Raw genomic sequence first — 17823 nt, 5'->3', positions numbered from 1 at the left:
GTACAGTGAGCACCTTAGGGCTTTTGAATTGGAATACACAAGACAAGTGACAGTCCTTGATCAACTTGAATTGACAGACTCCTATCCTCTTGCAGCATACACTGTTGAGGGAAAGCGCTTTGTTACCCTAAAGCGTCACATACCCATACAAGATTAGGTATGCATATACTGTATATAAAGAGTTAAGATGCAAAACTCTCTAAGTGCCGTCTGACATGTTTTCTTGTAAATTAGTATGTTTTATCAGGCTCATTTAGGTGAAGTAATTTCACTTTAATGGCAATGAAAAGTTTATTAGCAACTAAAATGCCTTATTTTCCCTTCCCTTCACTTTAAAACTACAAAACATACAAAACAGTGGATGGTGTCACCCAGAGGTGTCTTTTATATGTGACCCATCTTTAAATTCAATTTTTAAAGTTTTTGACTCCTTGCATGTGTCACATCTCCGGACTTTTGTTATTGTTTTCGTCTCGTGCCATGTGTTCCCTGTGCCCTGCCTTTCCTCCATATTAATTGTATTATTGTCTGCAGCCGTGTCTCGTCAATTTAGTCATTTACCCTGTGTATTTAAGTCCTGCGTTTTCAGTTCCGTTTGTCCGATCGTCAATGTCCCTACGTGGTTTTTGTCCTGCCTGCCTGCCTGCCTGCCTGCCTGTCTGCCTGTCTGCCTGCCTGCCTGTCTGCCTGTCTGCCTGCCTGCCTGTCTGCCTGCTTGCCTGTCTGCCTGCTTGCCTGTCTGCCTGCTTGCCTGTCTGCCTGTCTGCCTGTCTGTCTTTTGTATCTTTATTTTGCCGTTTTGGGATTAAATCCATTTAAGTTCATTTACGTCTCGAGTGCTTCGTCCCGCGAAAGCGCGAACGTGACAGTACGATCGGACCATAAAAGTTAGCGGCGTGTTTTCCCCTTTTTGCTTTATTTTTTTTTTTTGTCACTATGTTTACCCCGTTTATCGACCCGTCTGTCCTCATCCTCCGGCTGGAGCAGGGGGATTGCTCTCTCGAGGAATATACGGAGACATTCTTCCTCCTTGCAAACGACTCCCGTTACCCGGACAGCTTTTTGTGCGAGATTTACTTCCGCGGTCTTCACATCACCAATCAAGCTCAGCTGTCCGGGAACGGGCCTCGAGTGGGTGCTCGAGTGCCGCATACATCGAGTGGGTGCTGGTGTCCTGCGATTCATCAATGACTGTTGCGCTGGAGGACAACGACACCAGCCCCACTCAGGATCCAGAGCCCAGCTCATCCCTTCACCGCATGGTCGAGCCCCAGCCTGAGCCCACCGCTGACACGGGGGCGGAGTCGAGCAACAGAGCTCGCCGCGTGGAAGACAGCCGACTGCAAGGAGAGCGCGGAGTGGAGCTCCGCCCACTGCACATCGGCTGAGGATGAGCTGATCATCCACCTGGGGCTGCTGGACTGTGGACTTGGACTTAGACTGGGCACCTCCCCTGTATCCTGAGTTCCTGTTCCCGTTCAGCCGTCCCGTTAGCCCGCTGGTTCCGCCCAGCCATCCCTTTAGCCCGCTGGTTCCGCCCAGCCGTCCCGTTAGCCCGCTGGTTCCGCCCAGCCGTCCCGTTAGCCCGCTGGTTCTGCCCAGCCATCCCGTTCCTGTGCCCGCGCCCCGTGCGCTCCCTCCAGTGCTCGCGCCCCCTGCGCTCCCTCCAGTGCCCGTGCCCCGTGCGCTCCCTCCAGTGCCCGCGCCCCGTGCGCTCCCTCCAGTGCCCGCACCTTGTGCACTCCCTCCAGTGCCACCTCAAGTTTTCCCACCCTCCCACCCTTGCCACACAACATCGATGGGTCCCAGCAGCCCCTGCGCTCATCCTCAGCTCACTATCTGCAGCTCGCCATGGGTCTGCCGGTCTCCATCGCCGTCGAGGGTGGAGGATCCCTCGCCTCACCGTCCCGCCTCCGAGTCCCGGACTCCTCCTCGGCTCATAGTCCCGTCAGCTCCCCCTGGGCTCCTAGCTCCCTCCTCTCCACCGTGGTCCGTCAGTCCACCAGCTACACCAGGCTCCATCGTCCCTCCGGCTCCGCCTTGGTCTGTCGTCGACCATCCGTCGCCTCGGGATTCCTCTCTTCCGGCTTCACCTCGTCCCTCCATCCCACCGGCTCTGTCAGGCTCCTCCTTCCCTCCGGCTTCACCTCAGTCCTCAGTCGCTCTGGCTCCGCCGCGTCCTTCCCGTCCCCCGTCTCCGTGTCAGTCGCCAAAGCCTGCGGCGTTGCCTGGGACCTCCAGCGCCTCGACGTCACCTTGGCTCTTTGGCTCTCCGTCTCCGCCGCAGTCTCCTCCACCACCTGCTCCGCCGCCGTCGGTCGGACCCATGGAGTCGATGGCCACTCCTCCTCCATGGCTCCTCCCTCCGTCGGCTCCACTGTGGACCACCATGGCTGGGCTCTGGATCTCCTCCTGCTCCGGACTCCTCCTGTCTCCTCCCTGGCTCCTCCCTCCGTCGGTTCCTCCCTGGACTGTCTGTCTGCCCCCTCCTAGGAGCCGTCCTCCACTGGAACCTCCTCCCAAGATACTGTATCCCCAGTTCCTAGTCATTTTGTTTTTTTTGATGTTACTCTTTAGGTGTGAGGACGCACCTTCCGGGAGGGGGTAATGTCACATCTCCGGACTTTTGTTATTGTTTTCGTCTCATGCCATGTGTTCCCTGTGCCCTGCCTTTCCTCCATGTTAATTGTATTATTGTCTGCAGCCGTGTCTCGTCAATTTAGTCATTTACCCTGTGTATTTAAGTCCTGTGTTTTCAGTTCCGTTTGTCCGATCGTCAATGTCCCTACGTGGTTTTTGTCCTGCCTGCCTGCCTGTCTGCCTGTCTGCCTTTTGTATCTTTATTTTGCTGTTTTGGGATTAAATCCATTTAAGTTCATTTACGTCTCGAGTGCTTCGTCCCGTGAAAGCGCGAACGTGACAGCATGCCTACAATTAACTTTACTAATTTATTTTTGTTTCTTACTACAGAATCATCATGACTGCCAGACTCCAAGTCATATTGCAAGAGGAAATATGCAAGCTTTCCTTGCCCTCAGGAATACCTCAGACAGTAGAGGAATTGAAGCATATTGTAAAAGAAACATTTGCAATTGAACAGGATTTCAGTTTGCAGTTCCAGGACCAAGATTTTAATTGTCAGTTTTTACTCTCCTTGAAACTGATGAAATAAAGGACAAAGACACCATCAAGGTGGTTCTAGGTGGTCTCTAATTCTTTCTGTATCTCATTATGATTCTCCATCTCTCTCTGTTTCTTTCTCAGATTGAGGTTTCATAGGATCACACTGAAGTTTCATAGGATCACACTGAAGCCACTACAGTCCACATTCCTAGGGAAGTTGGAACAATACACACCTAAATTGTTGAGTCTGTACAGGAGAAAGGGAGGAGCTGTTGGGAGGAAACTTAGTGATGCCCTTGACATCATACATAAGGCGTGTACTTTTAAAATTGTAGCAGTTAGTTTAATGTTGTAGCATTCTGATAGACCTGTGGTAAACTCGTATTTCACATTTTTGTAGGAAAACTGCATTGAGTCTCAAAGATAAACTGTGATCAGAGGCCTCATTCTCTACCTTGGTGAAAAGACAGAGGAGTTAATCAAGGACTACAAGGTAAAGAAAATATATTTCTGCCCTCTCACTTATTATACATGCATACTGATGGATTCTTATATGTACATATGACTCGCTCCACATAAATATTTTTTGATGCACATAAGTTACTGTATATAAATATAGGCAAATCCATAGGTTCACAAATGTATTTTTTATGCACGCACACATTTCCTGTCTTAAATCACAACAGTGCACTATAGACAGACAGACACATAGACAGATGCACAGACACAGAGACACACTCAATTAGACAGACAGGAATAGAATATACAGTGGGATTATATGGTTGCTGTGGTAGTTTTGAGCAGTGTTGTGATTTAAGACAAGCAATGTGTGCGTGCATCAACAATACATTTGTGAATGTCTGTCTACTATGTCTATCTGTCTGTGTGTTTATCTGTGTCTGTTTATTGGTCTACCTACCTAGCGTCACACATTACTATTTTAAACCTTTGCACTAAGCTTACTCAAGCCATCATAAACTTTGTTTATAAAGCTTTACCTCATCTACTTCTCTGTGGCATATTTTACAGGTTTGTGATGATGATGCTGCAGCCATCCAAGAGGAACTCACTTCATTTGTTCTTAACATCTTAGTGGTCAGCAAAGCCAAGGATGGAGGTCTCGAGAAGAAAGCTGGTATAGTCATTGAGGGAGCAGAGGACCTATTTGGTATTCCAAGTGTATCACAAGCGTGCGTCTACCTTATGGGGCTTATTTATGCCTTGGAACTAAGCTATCCAAAAAAACTAAAATACACATTTGAGGTTTTCCAAAAGATCTTCCTGGAACTGGAGGACGTCAACAAAAAAACATCCACTAAAGTCCACGATCTCAAGGTCAGTTTACTGGCCTAAAGCAATACTGATATTGTGAAAGGTTTGAGGAAAGGCTTTTGAGTTCCTATGGTAAAGTTTTAGAGTTCAATCTCTTAGGTTATCTTATACACTTTTTCATGTTGCACGACTACGTTTTCATATGGGGACCATGTTTGTGAGTTGTTGTTGTTGTTGTTGTTGTTGTTGTTGTTTTTTTACTGTGCATTTAAAGACAACACGACTGTGAAGAAGTGAGAAACGCGTGACTCACTGAAAATATTTTGCCCAATGTGAACTTATATCTTTTTGTTATACAACACTAAGCTACCCCAAAAAACTGAAACACGGGCTTTCCAGAAGAGCTTCCTGGAGCTGGAGGATGGAAATCAAAAAATTCTCCCCAAAGTCCATAACCTCAAAGTCAGCTTTCTGGCCTATAAGCTATTGTTTATTCTAGAAGGTTTAAGTTCTGGTAAAGTTTTACAGTTTACAATTTCTCAAGTTCTATTATGCACTTTGTGAGTCTGTTATGTTTACAATGCATGATGTTTCTGATGCATTTAAAGTGAATCTGACTGTTAAGTCAGAAATGTGACTCGTGGAAAATTTTGCACAATGTAAATGAGATGGCCAAAATGTCAGTTTATGTTAACTAAATTTTAATATTTGAGTACATTTTACTGGTATTCCATTGAAGTACCAATGGTGAAATAGTAAATGGTACTAAAAAATAAGCTATTTACATTCATACTTTTAATAGAATACTCTGTTACTAATTAGAAAATTGGAGTAGATCTAACTTGAAATGTGCAATGTGGAAATGTAAAAGATTCATTGGAATCAATCAAAAATACACATTTAAAGCTATTAAAGTCATGTAGATCACACACACAAAAAAAATGATTAGAGAAATGCTAAATTAAGTTAACTTTATGTGCAAATTTTATTTCAACAAACCGTAAAATTATGTAGTTTGTACAAAGACTAGTCTTGTTTCAACTACGATATATAATTATGCAAAAAAATTCATCATATTTTTTAAGTAAATCAAGCGAAACACTTTTATCAGTGCAGGAATGATGCCCTCCGGGTCAGAGGGGTCAAAAGGATTGTCCATGAACTTCCCGTAGCATGTAGCCTGGTCTCTGCCCAGTTTGTTCTCCACGATGAGCGTGTAGTTGCCATTGTTGAGGTGCGTGGGCTTGTTGAGGAACAGACAGCCGTATTGAATGGAGCCGTCATCTCGGATGAGTTCGGTGTAGGAGTAACGTGTTTCAATGAGAGGCAGGTTGTTGTACAGCCATCTGATGCTGGCGGGAGGATTGCTGTCCACAGCGAATGGGAAACACCAGTGATGTTGCGGCTCTGGGTCCTTTAGAAACAAGATCCGCACTGGAACTAAACACACAGGGAATGAGTTCACACACGTGTGCAGTGAGACATCGGCACAGTCAGTATCAGCTCATATTGAATGGTTTCTGCCTGTTTGGAGGTTCAATTACTTTTGATAACATTTAGGGGTTATGTAAAACTTAGGGGTAATGTGAAAGTTAAGGCTAAGAAAACACTATTGAAGAGCAATTTAATGTTAAGAGCACATGTTTACTATTTTTTATTAACTAATAACAAATATTAATAAATGCTTTAGAAGTATTGTTCATTCTTAGTTCATGTTAACTGATATTGTTAACTAATTAACCTTACTGTAAAGTGTTACCAAATTATATAACTATAAGTTTTGTGTCTTTTTCTTTGTGATTTCTGTGTGCATTTTAGTTGTTTATCACACTGATCGCATTAGAGAATGTAATAAGTACCTTCTTTCTTTCTTTTGGAAAAATGTGCGAAAGCCTTTTTATATTTGATAATTTAATTAATATACAGGAGGTTCCTACTCTAATATTATAAGCATTTGTTTCAAAGGTGATTTAAAAAAGTATATATTTTTCATTACTGTTATTATTATTATTAATTTTGCATTATACTATTTTTTTAAATCAGCTTAAAAATACATATTATTAAAATATATATTTTGAGATTTATAGTTATATTAATTTTAATAATAATAATAATAAATGAATTGAAATAATGTACTAAAGAATTTATTTTTTAACTTTATTATAGGAAAGAATAATTAAAGAAAATCTTTCATATTGTGTAGGATAACATGGTGTGATTTTTATTTGACAGTCATTATCGCTCCCCTGATGGCTATACATTTGTCTGAAGTCAAGCACTGTTTTTCTTCTTTCTGACGAGGAGGTGATAAACAGTGATAATTTGCTGCGGTGTGGAGTGCGGTCATATGGGAGGATTTTCAATGGAAAATCTTGCGGTGCTATTGCTTGCTGTCAAGAGCAGGGTTATTATCCGTTACTAAACCTGTATAAAACTGTTTTTTAAATTAAAGTAAAGCTTAACTACTGTCAAATATAAATACTGGATGAAAAGGGTCAATGAAAATGAGAAATGTCGCCATCATAGCAAACTAAATAAAAAGTATACACTTAACGGTAAACGCTTTAGAATAGGGAACCCTTATTCACTATTAATTACAACTTTTCACTCGATAAAATTCAAATTTGCTGCTTATTAAGAGTTAGTAAGGCGTAGTTACTAAGATGTAGAATAAGGTCTCGTAGAATAAGGCGTTAATATGTGCTTAATTACTACTAATAAATGGATAATATTCAAGTAATATGCACGCTAATAAGCGACTAGTTAAAAGACACTAACATGAAGTGTTACTGTGTAAACTAATATTAAGTGAAAATGAGTAATAAAAGAGCAGCAAGATGACTAAATATATTTAATGTATTATACATTGTATAATACATTAAATATATAAGAAATTAGATTTTTTTTTATTTTCAGTATACACTGCTAGGCATTTATGCAAAACAACTTGCTTCTCCTGAGGGTAATAACATCTTACAAAAAAAACCCGGCTTAAATTAAATAATGGAAAATTGTATCACATACATTCAATGTCCAGCTGCACCACGGCTTCTCCCATTCCTGCCCGGTTCTCCGCCTCACAGGTGAGGTTGTGCAGGTTGTCTCCAGAAGAAACGTTCCTCATGTACAGAATCAGCTCCAGGCTTGATCCCCAGATTCCTCGCTGTGGACAAGGATGGATGTAGGCAAGTTTAATTGACAAAAGCGAACAACTTTTGAAGTCCAGATTTTAGTGGCCAGGGATAAGTGGTCCTTTCAGCCATTTTTAAATTCTTAATTGTCCAAAGTGGCCTACAAATGAGGAATGCTGCAGCAGAAGTGATTCAGTTTAGAGTTATGATTGCGTGTTTTCATGTGATCTTCATTGTTACGTGGTTAATCACTTTCCATAGATTTCATGTCCTTATCTGAAAGCAGTGTCACGTACCTGCAGGGTCCAGTTGGACTGTAGGTGCTCTGTTCTCCAGCGGATCACCGGTGTTGGTACTCCTGTCACCAGACAGGTGAATGTCAGATTTCCACCTTCTTGAGTGGTCAGTGTTGAGGGGTGAATTGTGACCTCGGGAATACCTGCAGACCGCAAAACATGTAGTTATGAGAACTCGATGGTTAAGAAGATCAGGAAGTGTTGTATTTTTATGAATACGCTACTATTCAAAAAGGTTAAGGTAACACTTTATTTTAGGGTCTTTTAACTAGTTGCTTATTAGCATGCATATTATTATAATATTATCAATTTATTAGTAGTAATTACCACATATTAATGCCTTATTCTACATGCCTAGTCCTACCCAAGTCCTACCCTACGTAACAAGTACCTTACTAACTATTAATAAGCAGAAAATTAAGAATTTATTAAAGTCATAGGTAATAGTGAATAAGGTGTTTCCTATTCTAAAGTGTTACTTTGAGCTTTAGATTAGATTTAGTCAGTACTTCTCTTGAGGAAGGAAACATTGAATTGTTCAAAGTTGACAGTTAAGACAAATTTCTATTTATATTTTAAAACTTAACCGAATGCTGTTCTTTCGAAGTTTCTGTTTATCAAAGAGTCCCAAAGAACAGATTAAAGATCCACAAAATATGAAGCAGTCCAACTGTTTTAACATTAAAATAATTTCTGAAGGATCCTGTGACACTGAAAGCTAGACTAATGATGCTGCAAATTCAGTCTCGCATCACGAGGAATAAATAGCATTTTTAAATATATTCTGATATAAAATGATTATTTTGAATTTCAGTAATATTTTAGAGTTTTTACTGTATTTTTGATCAAATAAATTCGGCCTTAGTGCAAAAGACTTTTTTGATAAAATCTTACAGCCCTAATGAATGCACAATAGTGGATTTAATATTGTAAAGTATCCAATATTTTGTAAATACCATAAATGGTCCAATTTTACATTAGATGGGTCTGACTACTATGTACTTACACGAAAGTGTTTTTTAATGTGATATGAACACGATACTCTGATGTAAGCACATGGTAGTTAATATAAAGTGTGGCCACCTAATATAAAGTGCGACCCCATAAATAATGATGAATGGGTCATGGGTCACTCAAATGGATGTCTCTGTCCCAAGTTTTGGAGCAATCAATGAATGACCGGCTTGCTTATTGTCTCTAAACTGGGACAGAATAAGTTAAATGGCACGTTTATTCCAGATAGGAGCACGTACTGCAGTTATCCATTTCAAATGAATCCAGCTGAATGCTGTTGCCGTTGTGGATGCAGGTTTGTTGAGAATCAGCGTCACTTTGTCTTTTTCTGTGCCACTGCTGAAGCCAGTAAATGTCACACGAGCAGGTGAGCGAATTGTCCCTCAAGACTCTGTGCAAAAGAGAAGCGGGTGACATTTCTTATGCTTATTTCATGCTTTCAGAAAAATAATATGCACGTAAGACCTCAGCTGTATCATTGAAACATTTCAGACAGAGGTAAATTGTTCACATTTTCGGAGCAGAATAAATCTGTAAATCTGAGTGCAGTGTGTTACTCACAGACTCAACAGAGGGACTGATTGGAACACTCTCCAACTGATGTGCGCCAGATAATTAAAGGCCAGGTTTCTGTAAAAGAAGAGAAGACGTGAAGTACACATGCCAAAGGGAGATGCATGTTCTGCATTCAGTACTACTATTGTACAGTATGTCCTATAAACAGTGCTATTTCTCTTAAAAAAATATGTGCAGACAGCTCAGGTAAGGATAGTTTAACACGTTTGCAGGAATTTTATCACATAACTAGGTTTTTGTGTTTTTGAAGAGTGTAAATGGTGTAAAAAGGCTGCTGTGATGCTACACTGAACAAAAGGGTTTTAGAAACAGTCTGTACTCAGAAATTGCTAATGAATTTAATGTAGAAACAGCAAGTAATAAGAAAAAATTGTTTTTAACACGTAATGCAGTATAAATTGCAACATATCATCATCATAATATACATTATGATGCAATATCTATTTTCTAAAATAATTTTGACAGACTTAAATTAGTTTGAAGGGTATTATAAAGCATAATAAATGTGATATCAGTACATGAGATCATATAATGCAGTTTAAGGTGCTTTAGCTGGCATTACCATTAAATTGTTATTTAAAAATGTTATATTGCATTCTAAAAAAAGGCTTCAAGTAAAGTGTTACCATTTTTTCTTGTAAAACATACAAAAAAATTTATTTACTATTTATTACTATTTATTTATCTTTTTATGTTATAGTCAGTGCTGAGGAGGTTCTAAAAGGTTCTTTAAATTTGATGTTTTTTATTGTGTACATAGTAGAGTTCAAGGTCATAAAACCGAGGTAATGTTATTTTTCCTATTTTGTTCATCCAGCGACATTGTACTGCGATTCAAAAAGTACGCTTTCATAAGGGCATGTTCCATATTCAGAATTTTTTAAAGGAACACTTCACTTTTTCTGGAAATAAGATCATTCTCCAGCTCCCCCAGAGTTAATCAGCATTACCTTTTTGGAATCTATTCAGCCGATCTCCTGGTCTGAATCTGAATAGACCAGTAGCACCTTGTTCAAAAATGACCAAAAAGTTTTTATATTTTCCTATTTAAAACTTGACTCTACTGAAGTTAAATAGTGTACATGGACTGGCGGAAATTGAATATTAGCGATTTCTCGATATGATTAGGAACTATACTCTCATTCCGGCGTAGTAATCAAGAAAGTTTGCTGCCGCACCATGGCCGGAGCAGGCTCACTGATATCACGTGCCTGAGGAAAGTAGTTCCCAGCTTGAGAGATATGCTCCCTGTGCAATTTGTGTGATAACTTTTCATTTCCCGCAGATTTTTCCTATTTCCAGAAAAAGTGAAGTGGTTCTAAAACACTTAGAAAAAAGATAACTGCATACAGGTTTGTTATGAAATAATAGTTTGATTTCCTGTATTTATGGGTTTTATGAAATCTATGGAAACCATTATTATAATATTTGAAGATTTAAAAATAAATATTTGCCTAAAATATACGTTTTAATTATTTATTTACCCTCAAATCAGTCCCAAATGAGTATGACATTATTTCTATAGATAGATAGATAGATAGAGATAGAGAGAGAGAGAGAGAGAGAGAGAGAGAGAGAGAGAGAGAGAGAGAGAGATGGTAAAAAATGTTCTTATAAGCCTTTGTTTCACTTTTGCATTTCAAAAAAACTACAGGATGCATGTAATTAATGTTATGTAATTAATATTCATATAAAGCGTCCTCAACCCCACCGAACACAGTTTTTCAGACTATTCCTACGCCCTTGAAATATATGATAAACAAATCTCCGCCAATTTCCCTTTGAATTACAGGAAAATTAATGCATTCAAATGATTTCTGGAAGTGAAATGTGGAAATCTTTGCTCAGTATTAATTTGGCTGATGGCTAACTTTAAACGTGTCTTGGGTTTTTACCACCTGAGACCAATAAAGCAGCTTCACTCTTCAGAAGGGAAGAGGGTTTCGCGGTGATTGACAGGTACAAGCCCTGAGACCCAAGTGTATTGTGGGAAGGATAGTCTTATATGTAAAGAACACTCACACATACTGCAGCTTGAAATTATGCTGGAAGGCATTTTCGGAGATGTACAGCAACCCACAATATGTGACCGTCCTGAAATAGAAATATAAACATATATAACTATACATACAGTATATATATATGTGTGTGTGTGTTACCTGAAAATGTTTTGGAATCTTATACATATATCTTTTGTAAACTGTTATACTTACAGGTTCTTCAGTTCTCTGTAGTTGGGGAGGTCTACATCTGTGATGTTCTCCAGGTTGGTTTGACCCTCTATGTATCTAACAGGTTGAAATGAAAGAACCGTTCAAGAACAAATTCAACTAAAATATTAAAAGTTTTATAAGATACAGTGTTCTGAGCGGTAGTTGCTGTTGGTTTCCAGAGCAGGCACTTTTAATTATATTGTCTCAATGTCATTGATTCAAACCTGGTCCATGATGCATTTCATGACCTCTTTTCAGATGATGTCCCCACAAATCCATCTTACTTTCCTCTCCAACCACGAGACACCTTTCTGGTACGTAACGCCCACTTTTCATGATTTTATCAGTTCCCATCCTTAGTATGTTACACTATGGCAGTAAAATAGTTTTCAAACTGAATTTCTTGTTGAATACTCTTGAAATATTGAAAAACATGGAAACGCAGCCCCTCAAGTTTCATTATAAAGACATCTCCCTAACATTGCATTATGTATATGCATATGAATAAATAAATGCTTGAATGCTCCAATGTTCACCTGAGCATTTATAGCAATAGAAACTTGTTTTCCTAGGTCTCTTTAAGTTAAATGAAATAGTGCTGTGCCCTTGCAGCCGTTAATATGACTCATAAACACCATCAGTGAAGTATTTTCAAATCGATTACTTTTCAGTTCCACGCAGTATCATTGAAAAGCACTTGTACTTCCAGGAAGGAAAACTTTAATGTAAGAAATGTTTAAATGGTTTCTCTTCAATGGCTCAGTGAATCAAACTATAGAGCTGTATGACCGTATCATGAGACATGTTCCCTAATTCAGAACAAAGTAAAAAACTATCTAAAACCATCTATGGTGTTGCCATGGTTTTGTGCACCATGTCTCTAATCATGGCTGGTGTGGGCTTGCTCATAGCTCCCCAGCTTAGCCGCCATGTGTTGGAGTTTAACCCGTTGGATGAGAGGGTCGCCTCCCTGCGACTTCGAGTTGGGGGGAGGACTCTCACTGTCATTTGTGCCTACGGGCCGAATGGCAGTGTAGAGTACCCGGCCTTCTTGGAGTCCTTGGGAGGGGTGCTGGAAAGTGCTCCAACCGGGGACTCTATCGTCCTGCTGAGGGAGCAGAGGCCGGGGACCTGGTGGGGGACTCGACCATCACCCTGGCTGAGAAGCTCCTCGGTGGCAAGGCACCAGGTGTGGACGAGATCCGCCCGGAGTACCTCAGGTCTTTGGATGTTGTAGGGCTGTCTTGGCTGACACGCCTCTGCAGCATCGCGTGGACGCGGGGGACAGTGCCTCTGGACTGGCAGACCGGGGTGGTGGTTCCTCTTTTTAAGAAGGGGGACTGGAGGGTGTGCTCCAACTATAGGGGGATCACACTTCTCAGCCTCCCTGGGAAAGTCTATGCCAGGGTACTGGAGAGGAGAATCCGTCCGATAGTTGAACCTCAGCTTCAAGAGGAACAATGCGGGTTTCGTCCTGGACGTGGAACACTGGACCAGCTCTATACCCTCTTCAGGATGCTGGAGGGTTCCTGGGAGTTTGCCCAACCAGTCCACATGTGTTTTGTGGATTTGGAGAAGGCATTCGACCGGGTTCCTCGTGGTGTCCTGTGGGGGGTGCTCTGGGAATATGGGGTAAGGGGCCCTTTGCTAAGGGCTGTCCGATCCCTGTATGATCAGAGCAGGAGCTTGGTTCGCATTGCCGGCATTGAGTCAGACTTGTTCCCAGTGCATGTTGGACTCCGACAGAGCTGCCCTTTGTCACCGGTCCTGTTCATTATCTTTATGGACAGGATTTCTAGGCGCAGCCGGGGGCCGGAGGGGGTCTGGTTTGGTGACCACAGAATAGCTTCTCTGCTTTTTGCTGATGATGTTGTTCTGTTGGCTGCATCTGGCCAAGACCTACAGTGTGTGCTGGGGCGGTTTGCAGCTGAGTGTGAAGCGGCTGGGATGAGAATCAGCACCTCTAAGTCTGAGGCCATGGTCCTCAGTCGGACAAGGGTGGCCTGCCCCCTTCAGGTTGGTGGGGAGCTCCTGCCTCAGGTGGAGGATTTTAAGTATCTTGGGGTCTTGTTCACGAGTGAGGGAAGGATGGAACAAGAGATCGACAGACAATCCGTGCAGCTTCTGCAGTAATTCGGTCACTGTACTGGTCTGTCATGGTGAAGAAGGAGCTGAGCCACAAGACGAAGCTCTCGATTTACCGGTCGATCTTCGTTCCTACTCTCACCTATGGTCATGAGCTTTGGGTCATGACCGAAAGGATGAGATCCCGGATACAAGCGGCCGAAATGAGTTTCCTCCGTAGGGTGGCTGGGCGCTCCCTTAGAGATAGGGTGAGGAGTTCAGTCACTCGGGAGGAGCTCGGAGTAGACCCACTGCTCCTCCACATCAAGAGAGGCCAGCTGAGGTGGCTCAGACATCTGTTTCCGGATGCCTCCCGGACGCCTCCCAAGGGAGGTGTTCCGGGCATGTCCCACCGGGAGGAGGCCCCGGGGAAGACCTAGGACACGCTGGAGGGACTATGTCTCTCGGCTGGCCTGGGAGCGCCTCGGTGTTCCCCCGGAAGAGCTGGAGGAAGTGTTTGGGGAAAGGGGAGTTTGGGCGTCCCTACTTAGACTGTTGCCCCCGTGACCCAGCCCCGGATAGGCGGAAGATGAAGAAGAAGATATATATATATATATATATATATATATATATATATATATATATATATATATATATATTTTTTTATATACATTTTTTCATATATATATATATATATATATATATATATATATATATATATATATATATATATATATATATAATACTGCTATTACTACTTCAGTCTTTCAACTTTCAGCTCGGGCGCGGGCGGGGTGCGCGAGGCGCGGGCACTGGAACTCGGGGGAGCGCACAGGGAACAGTCTCTAGGGTGCGCTCTTGAGGCAGGCATTCAGGACGGCTGGGCGGGACCAGCGGGCTAACAGGACGGCTGGGCGGGACCAGCAGGCTAACAGGACGGCTGGGCGGGACCAGCGGGCTATCAGGACGGCAGGGCGGGACCAGAAACTCAGGATACAGGGGAGGTGCCCAGTCTAAGTCCAAATCCACATCGTCCAGCTCCTCTTGTAGATCCAGCAGCCCCAGGTGGATAATCAGCTCATCCTCAGCCGATGTGCAGTGGGCGGAGCTCCGCGATCTCGCTGTCAACGGCTGTCTCCACCACGGCAAGCTCTGTTGCCGGCCCACGCACCTGGTCTGTCGCAGTCGGCTCGGGTCCGGTGACGCTCCACGGCTCTGTCGCTCTCCTCAGCGATGGTTCCGTGGTCTTCCTAGACTCTGCGACTGCGCCCTCCGTGGACACAGGCTTAGACTCCGCGACACGGGGAGATGATGGGCTGGGTTCTGGATCTGTAGTGGGGCTGGTGTCTATGTCCTCCAGTGCAACAGTCATTGACGATTTGCAGGACACCAGCACCCACTCGATGTATGCGGCGACGCTCTCTCGAGGGCCATTCCCGGACAGCTTCGCTCGTGTGGTGATGTTTAGTCCTCGGAAATGGATTGAGCACAGGAAGCTGTCCGGGAAGCGCGAGTCGTTCGCGAGGGCGAGTAAGTCCTTAGTATAGCCCTCGAGAGAGCGATCCAGGAGGATGAGGAAGTTGGGGTCGTTATAGGGGGAATCCAAGACAAAAAAATGACCAAAAAACAAAAGGGGAAATACGCTGCTTAACTTGTATGGTCCGATCGTTCTGTCACGTTTCCGTGGTTTCTCGGAAGCGAAGGAGTACTCGAGACTCGAAATAAACTTCCAGTTCCTAAGGATTGCCTTGTTTTCAGAAAGTTCTGCATCCTGATTCCACAAATTAAGTGAAATGCATGTAAAAGCAGATAAGTGGTCTGCCAGGAAAAACCCACCATAGGCTATACATATCCGAATGCCCAGATTTCTCCATTAAAATTCACGAAGGCCAATCGCTTTGACTGAACCGGCCACCCGTTCCACCTCCTTCCAAGATCAAGCTCTGAACTTCCACAACTTTTTCTCACTGTAAACCGGCTAAATGCCGAACTCAACTTACATTTCAGTGACGTTTTCGCTCTCCTGCGCCGCCAGCGCGGGGATGCTGCTGATTCCGTCCGGCTCCAGGCACTGAAGCATGGCGAAGGAGCAGCGGCAGGCGCTTGGGCATCCGCTCAGGGCTGGCGCGACCAGGACGAGAAGCGCAACCGCAACCGGGGCCACCTTACGGTCAGCCATGGTGGGGTTCGAGTGAGTTTTGTTATCCTGGGAGAAACTCCACCCTGCAGCAGCAACTCTGGACGTGAGGAGAAGCGGCTCTTCTCTTGGCCAGCACTCAGGGTTATGATCCCATCCAGGAACTGAGCTATTGAGCTCTCCTCCTCTCACTACCTCTCAAGAGCTCCACCTGTTAGAGCTGACTGAGAACTTTGAGCTTAGAAAAAAAAAAACAACTCTTGACTTTCAGTGATCAAAGGGCACAATGTAAAAAGTTCAAATTAATAGCAGAGGCGGTCGGTAGCAAAGTATTTTTTTTCTCTGCTTTAAAAGTACATTTTTCAAGTGCCTGTACACTTTATCTGAGCATTTTTTTTTTTTTTTTTACAAAACTTTCACTTCACAACATTCAAGCTTGATATTGTACTTTTTACTGTGCCGCGTTTCGTACTAAACATAATTTAATACTTAATTGCATTAGAAATCTGCCACTTTCTCACTTTTACTCGAATAAAAATAACTGAAAGTTTTACTATAGTACAAGAAATGCTACATTTTTAATGTAAGCATGACGGTAAAAAAAAAAGTATGTGTTACGCATTGGAATGAATGCAAGTAAACGTTTTCCAAAGAAAAACACTTATAAAGTACAGATACTTTTTAAATTTTATAAAAATACTACACTGTTGTCCATCTCTGCTTACTGGCAACTATTATCCAGTCCTTTTTGTATTGTGTACCATAATAAAATTACTGTAAAACCAGGTACAGTAGTTTTAAGAGTGCTATAAAAACACGTACAGCATTATATTGTTATTTTATTATTGTTACCATTGTTACATTTTGTTAAATATTCAATAACACCAGTTAGTGGTTCACACCAACTGCTTTATTCAGGCTTCATCTTTTGCATTTCATAGCTGAACTTCAATAAAATACACAGAATTACCAGCATATTAACAATATTTTATCAATACATCAAAATACAATTATAGTCTAGCAAAAGAACACATTGGAATAAATTGGATAAATGGTTGGAAATATAAAAACTAAAGCTTGAATTGTTAAAGTATTGAATTAGTGACAAAAATCAGAGAACATGTCATCTAAAAAGGTCTTCTTTATTGTAATGGCTCTTCCAGATTTCTAATGCATGTTATTTGGGTTGCCTGACTTAACGGAGACATTTATTAACTACTCCAAATACAAATTTAATAAAATCATACAGATTTTTGTGTTCATGAGGAAAACAATAGTTATCACAGCTTTACAAGGAAAGTGAAGTTACATTAAAATAAATGTTTTAATAAATACATTAAACTCCCAAATCATATGCACTTTGTGTGATATTTTATGTTCAGTATCATCTGAGGAGAAAAGTGTATTACTGGGGTGTTTTTCTTAGGAGAGTAAATCTGAGAAGACATGCAAAAGTCTTTACTTTAACTGTATTTATGCTCATTGCCGATTCACTCAATGAGCAGGTGAATAGACTTTAACTCTAAAATGTGATGAAAATGTTCAATTTCTTTTTGTGATATCTGACTTTTGATTGCAGACTTTTGGATCCTAGGAAATCTGAGCACAATTTGAGACATTTTGAGATGTCTTCTGAAACTCTAGATGACATGCAAGGGTTTTTTTCTCAGGAGAATAAATCTGAGAAGCAGGAGGCTTTAGCAAAAGTCACCAATTGCTCTCCATTCATATTGCTGAGATAATAAAAAAAATACTTTTCTTTGCTTCTTTTTGTCCCAGAGAGACATTACATGTCCTTTTATTGCTCGGTAGACATTTACAGTAAGCATAAAATGTTTTTAAATTTTAGTAAAAATTACAGTTTAAAACTTACTGAGATCTCTTCTTAAAAACTTACAAATTACAAATTAAATATTTGCGTTTGCTATTTATTCCTTTTGTTATAAATGACTGAGATATGTTAAAAAGACATAATTAAAGATTTTTCTCTTCTAATA

The 17823-nt window shown here is 41.7% G+C and overlaps 1 protein-coding gene across 1 annotated transcript; it reads right to left on the bottom strand.

The window, feature by feature from the left end:
* Positions 1-5356: 5356 nt before the first annotated feature.
* On the bottom strand, positions 5357-16045 carry LOC122360019 (high affinity nerve growth factor receptor-like). Its single transcript, XM_043260301.1, has 8 exons — positions 15690-16045; positions 11626-11700; positions 11435-11506; positions 9398-9466; positions 9076-9227; positions 7823-7965; positions 7420-7558; positions 5357-5835 (listed from the first exon to the last, which is right to left on the bottom strand). The coding sequence occupies exons 1-8, from the start codon at positions 15866-15868 to the stop codon at positions 5450-5452; spliced, it is 1215 nt and encodes a 404-aa protein (XP_043116236.1). The 5' UTR covers positions 15869-16045; the 3' UTR covers positions 5357-5449.
* Positions 16046-17823: the final 1778 nt, after the last annotated feature.

The sequence above is a fragment of the Puntigrus tetrazona genome, chromosome 16 (assembly GCF_018831695.1).
Source record: "Puntigrus tetrazona isolate hp1 chromosome 16, ASM1883169v1, whole genome shotgun sequence".
In the NCBI taxonomy this organism is placed as follows: domain Eukaryota; kingdom Metazoa; phylum Chordata; class Actinopteri; order Cypriniformes; family Cyprinidae; genus Puntigrus; species Puntigrus tetrazona.
Note: the sequence above shows the minus strand (reverse complement) of the source record. Positions and strands in the feature narration are given on the sequence as shown.

Bases quoted from the DNA above. Each gene is read 5' to 3' on its own strand.
- LOC122360019 (XM_043260301.1), bottom strand. From the start codon at position 15,868: ATGGCTGACCGTAAGGTGGCCCCGGTTGCGGTTGCGCTTCTCGTCCTG. The intron at 11,701-15,689 runs GTAAGTTGAGTT...TCAACCTGTTAG, and splicing joins AGCGAAAACGTCACTGAAAT to ATACATAGAGGGTCAAACCA. The intron at 7,966-9,075 runs GTACGTGCTCCT...TGCGGTCTGCAG, and splicing joins ATTTGAAATGGATAACTGCA to GTATTCCCGAGGTCACAATT.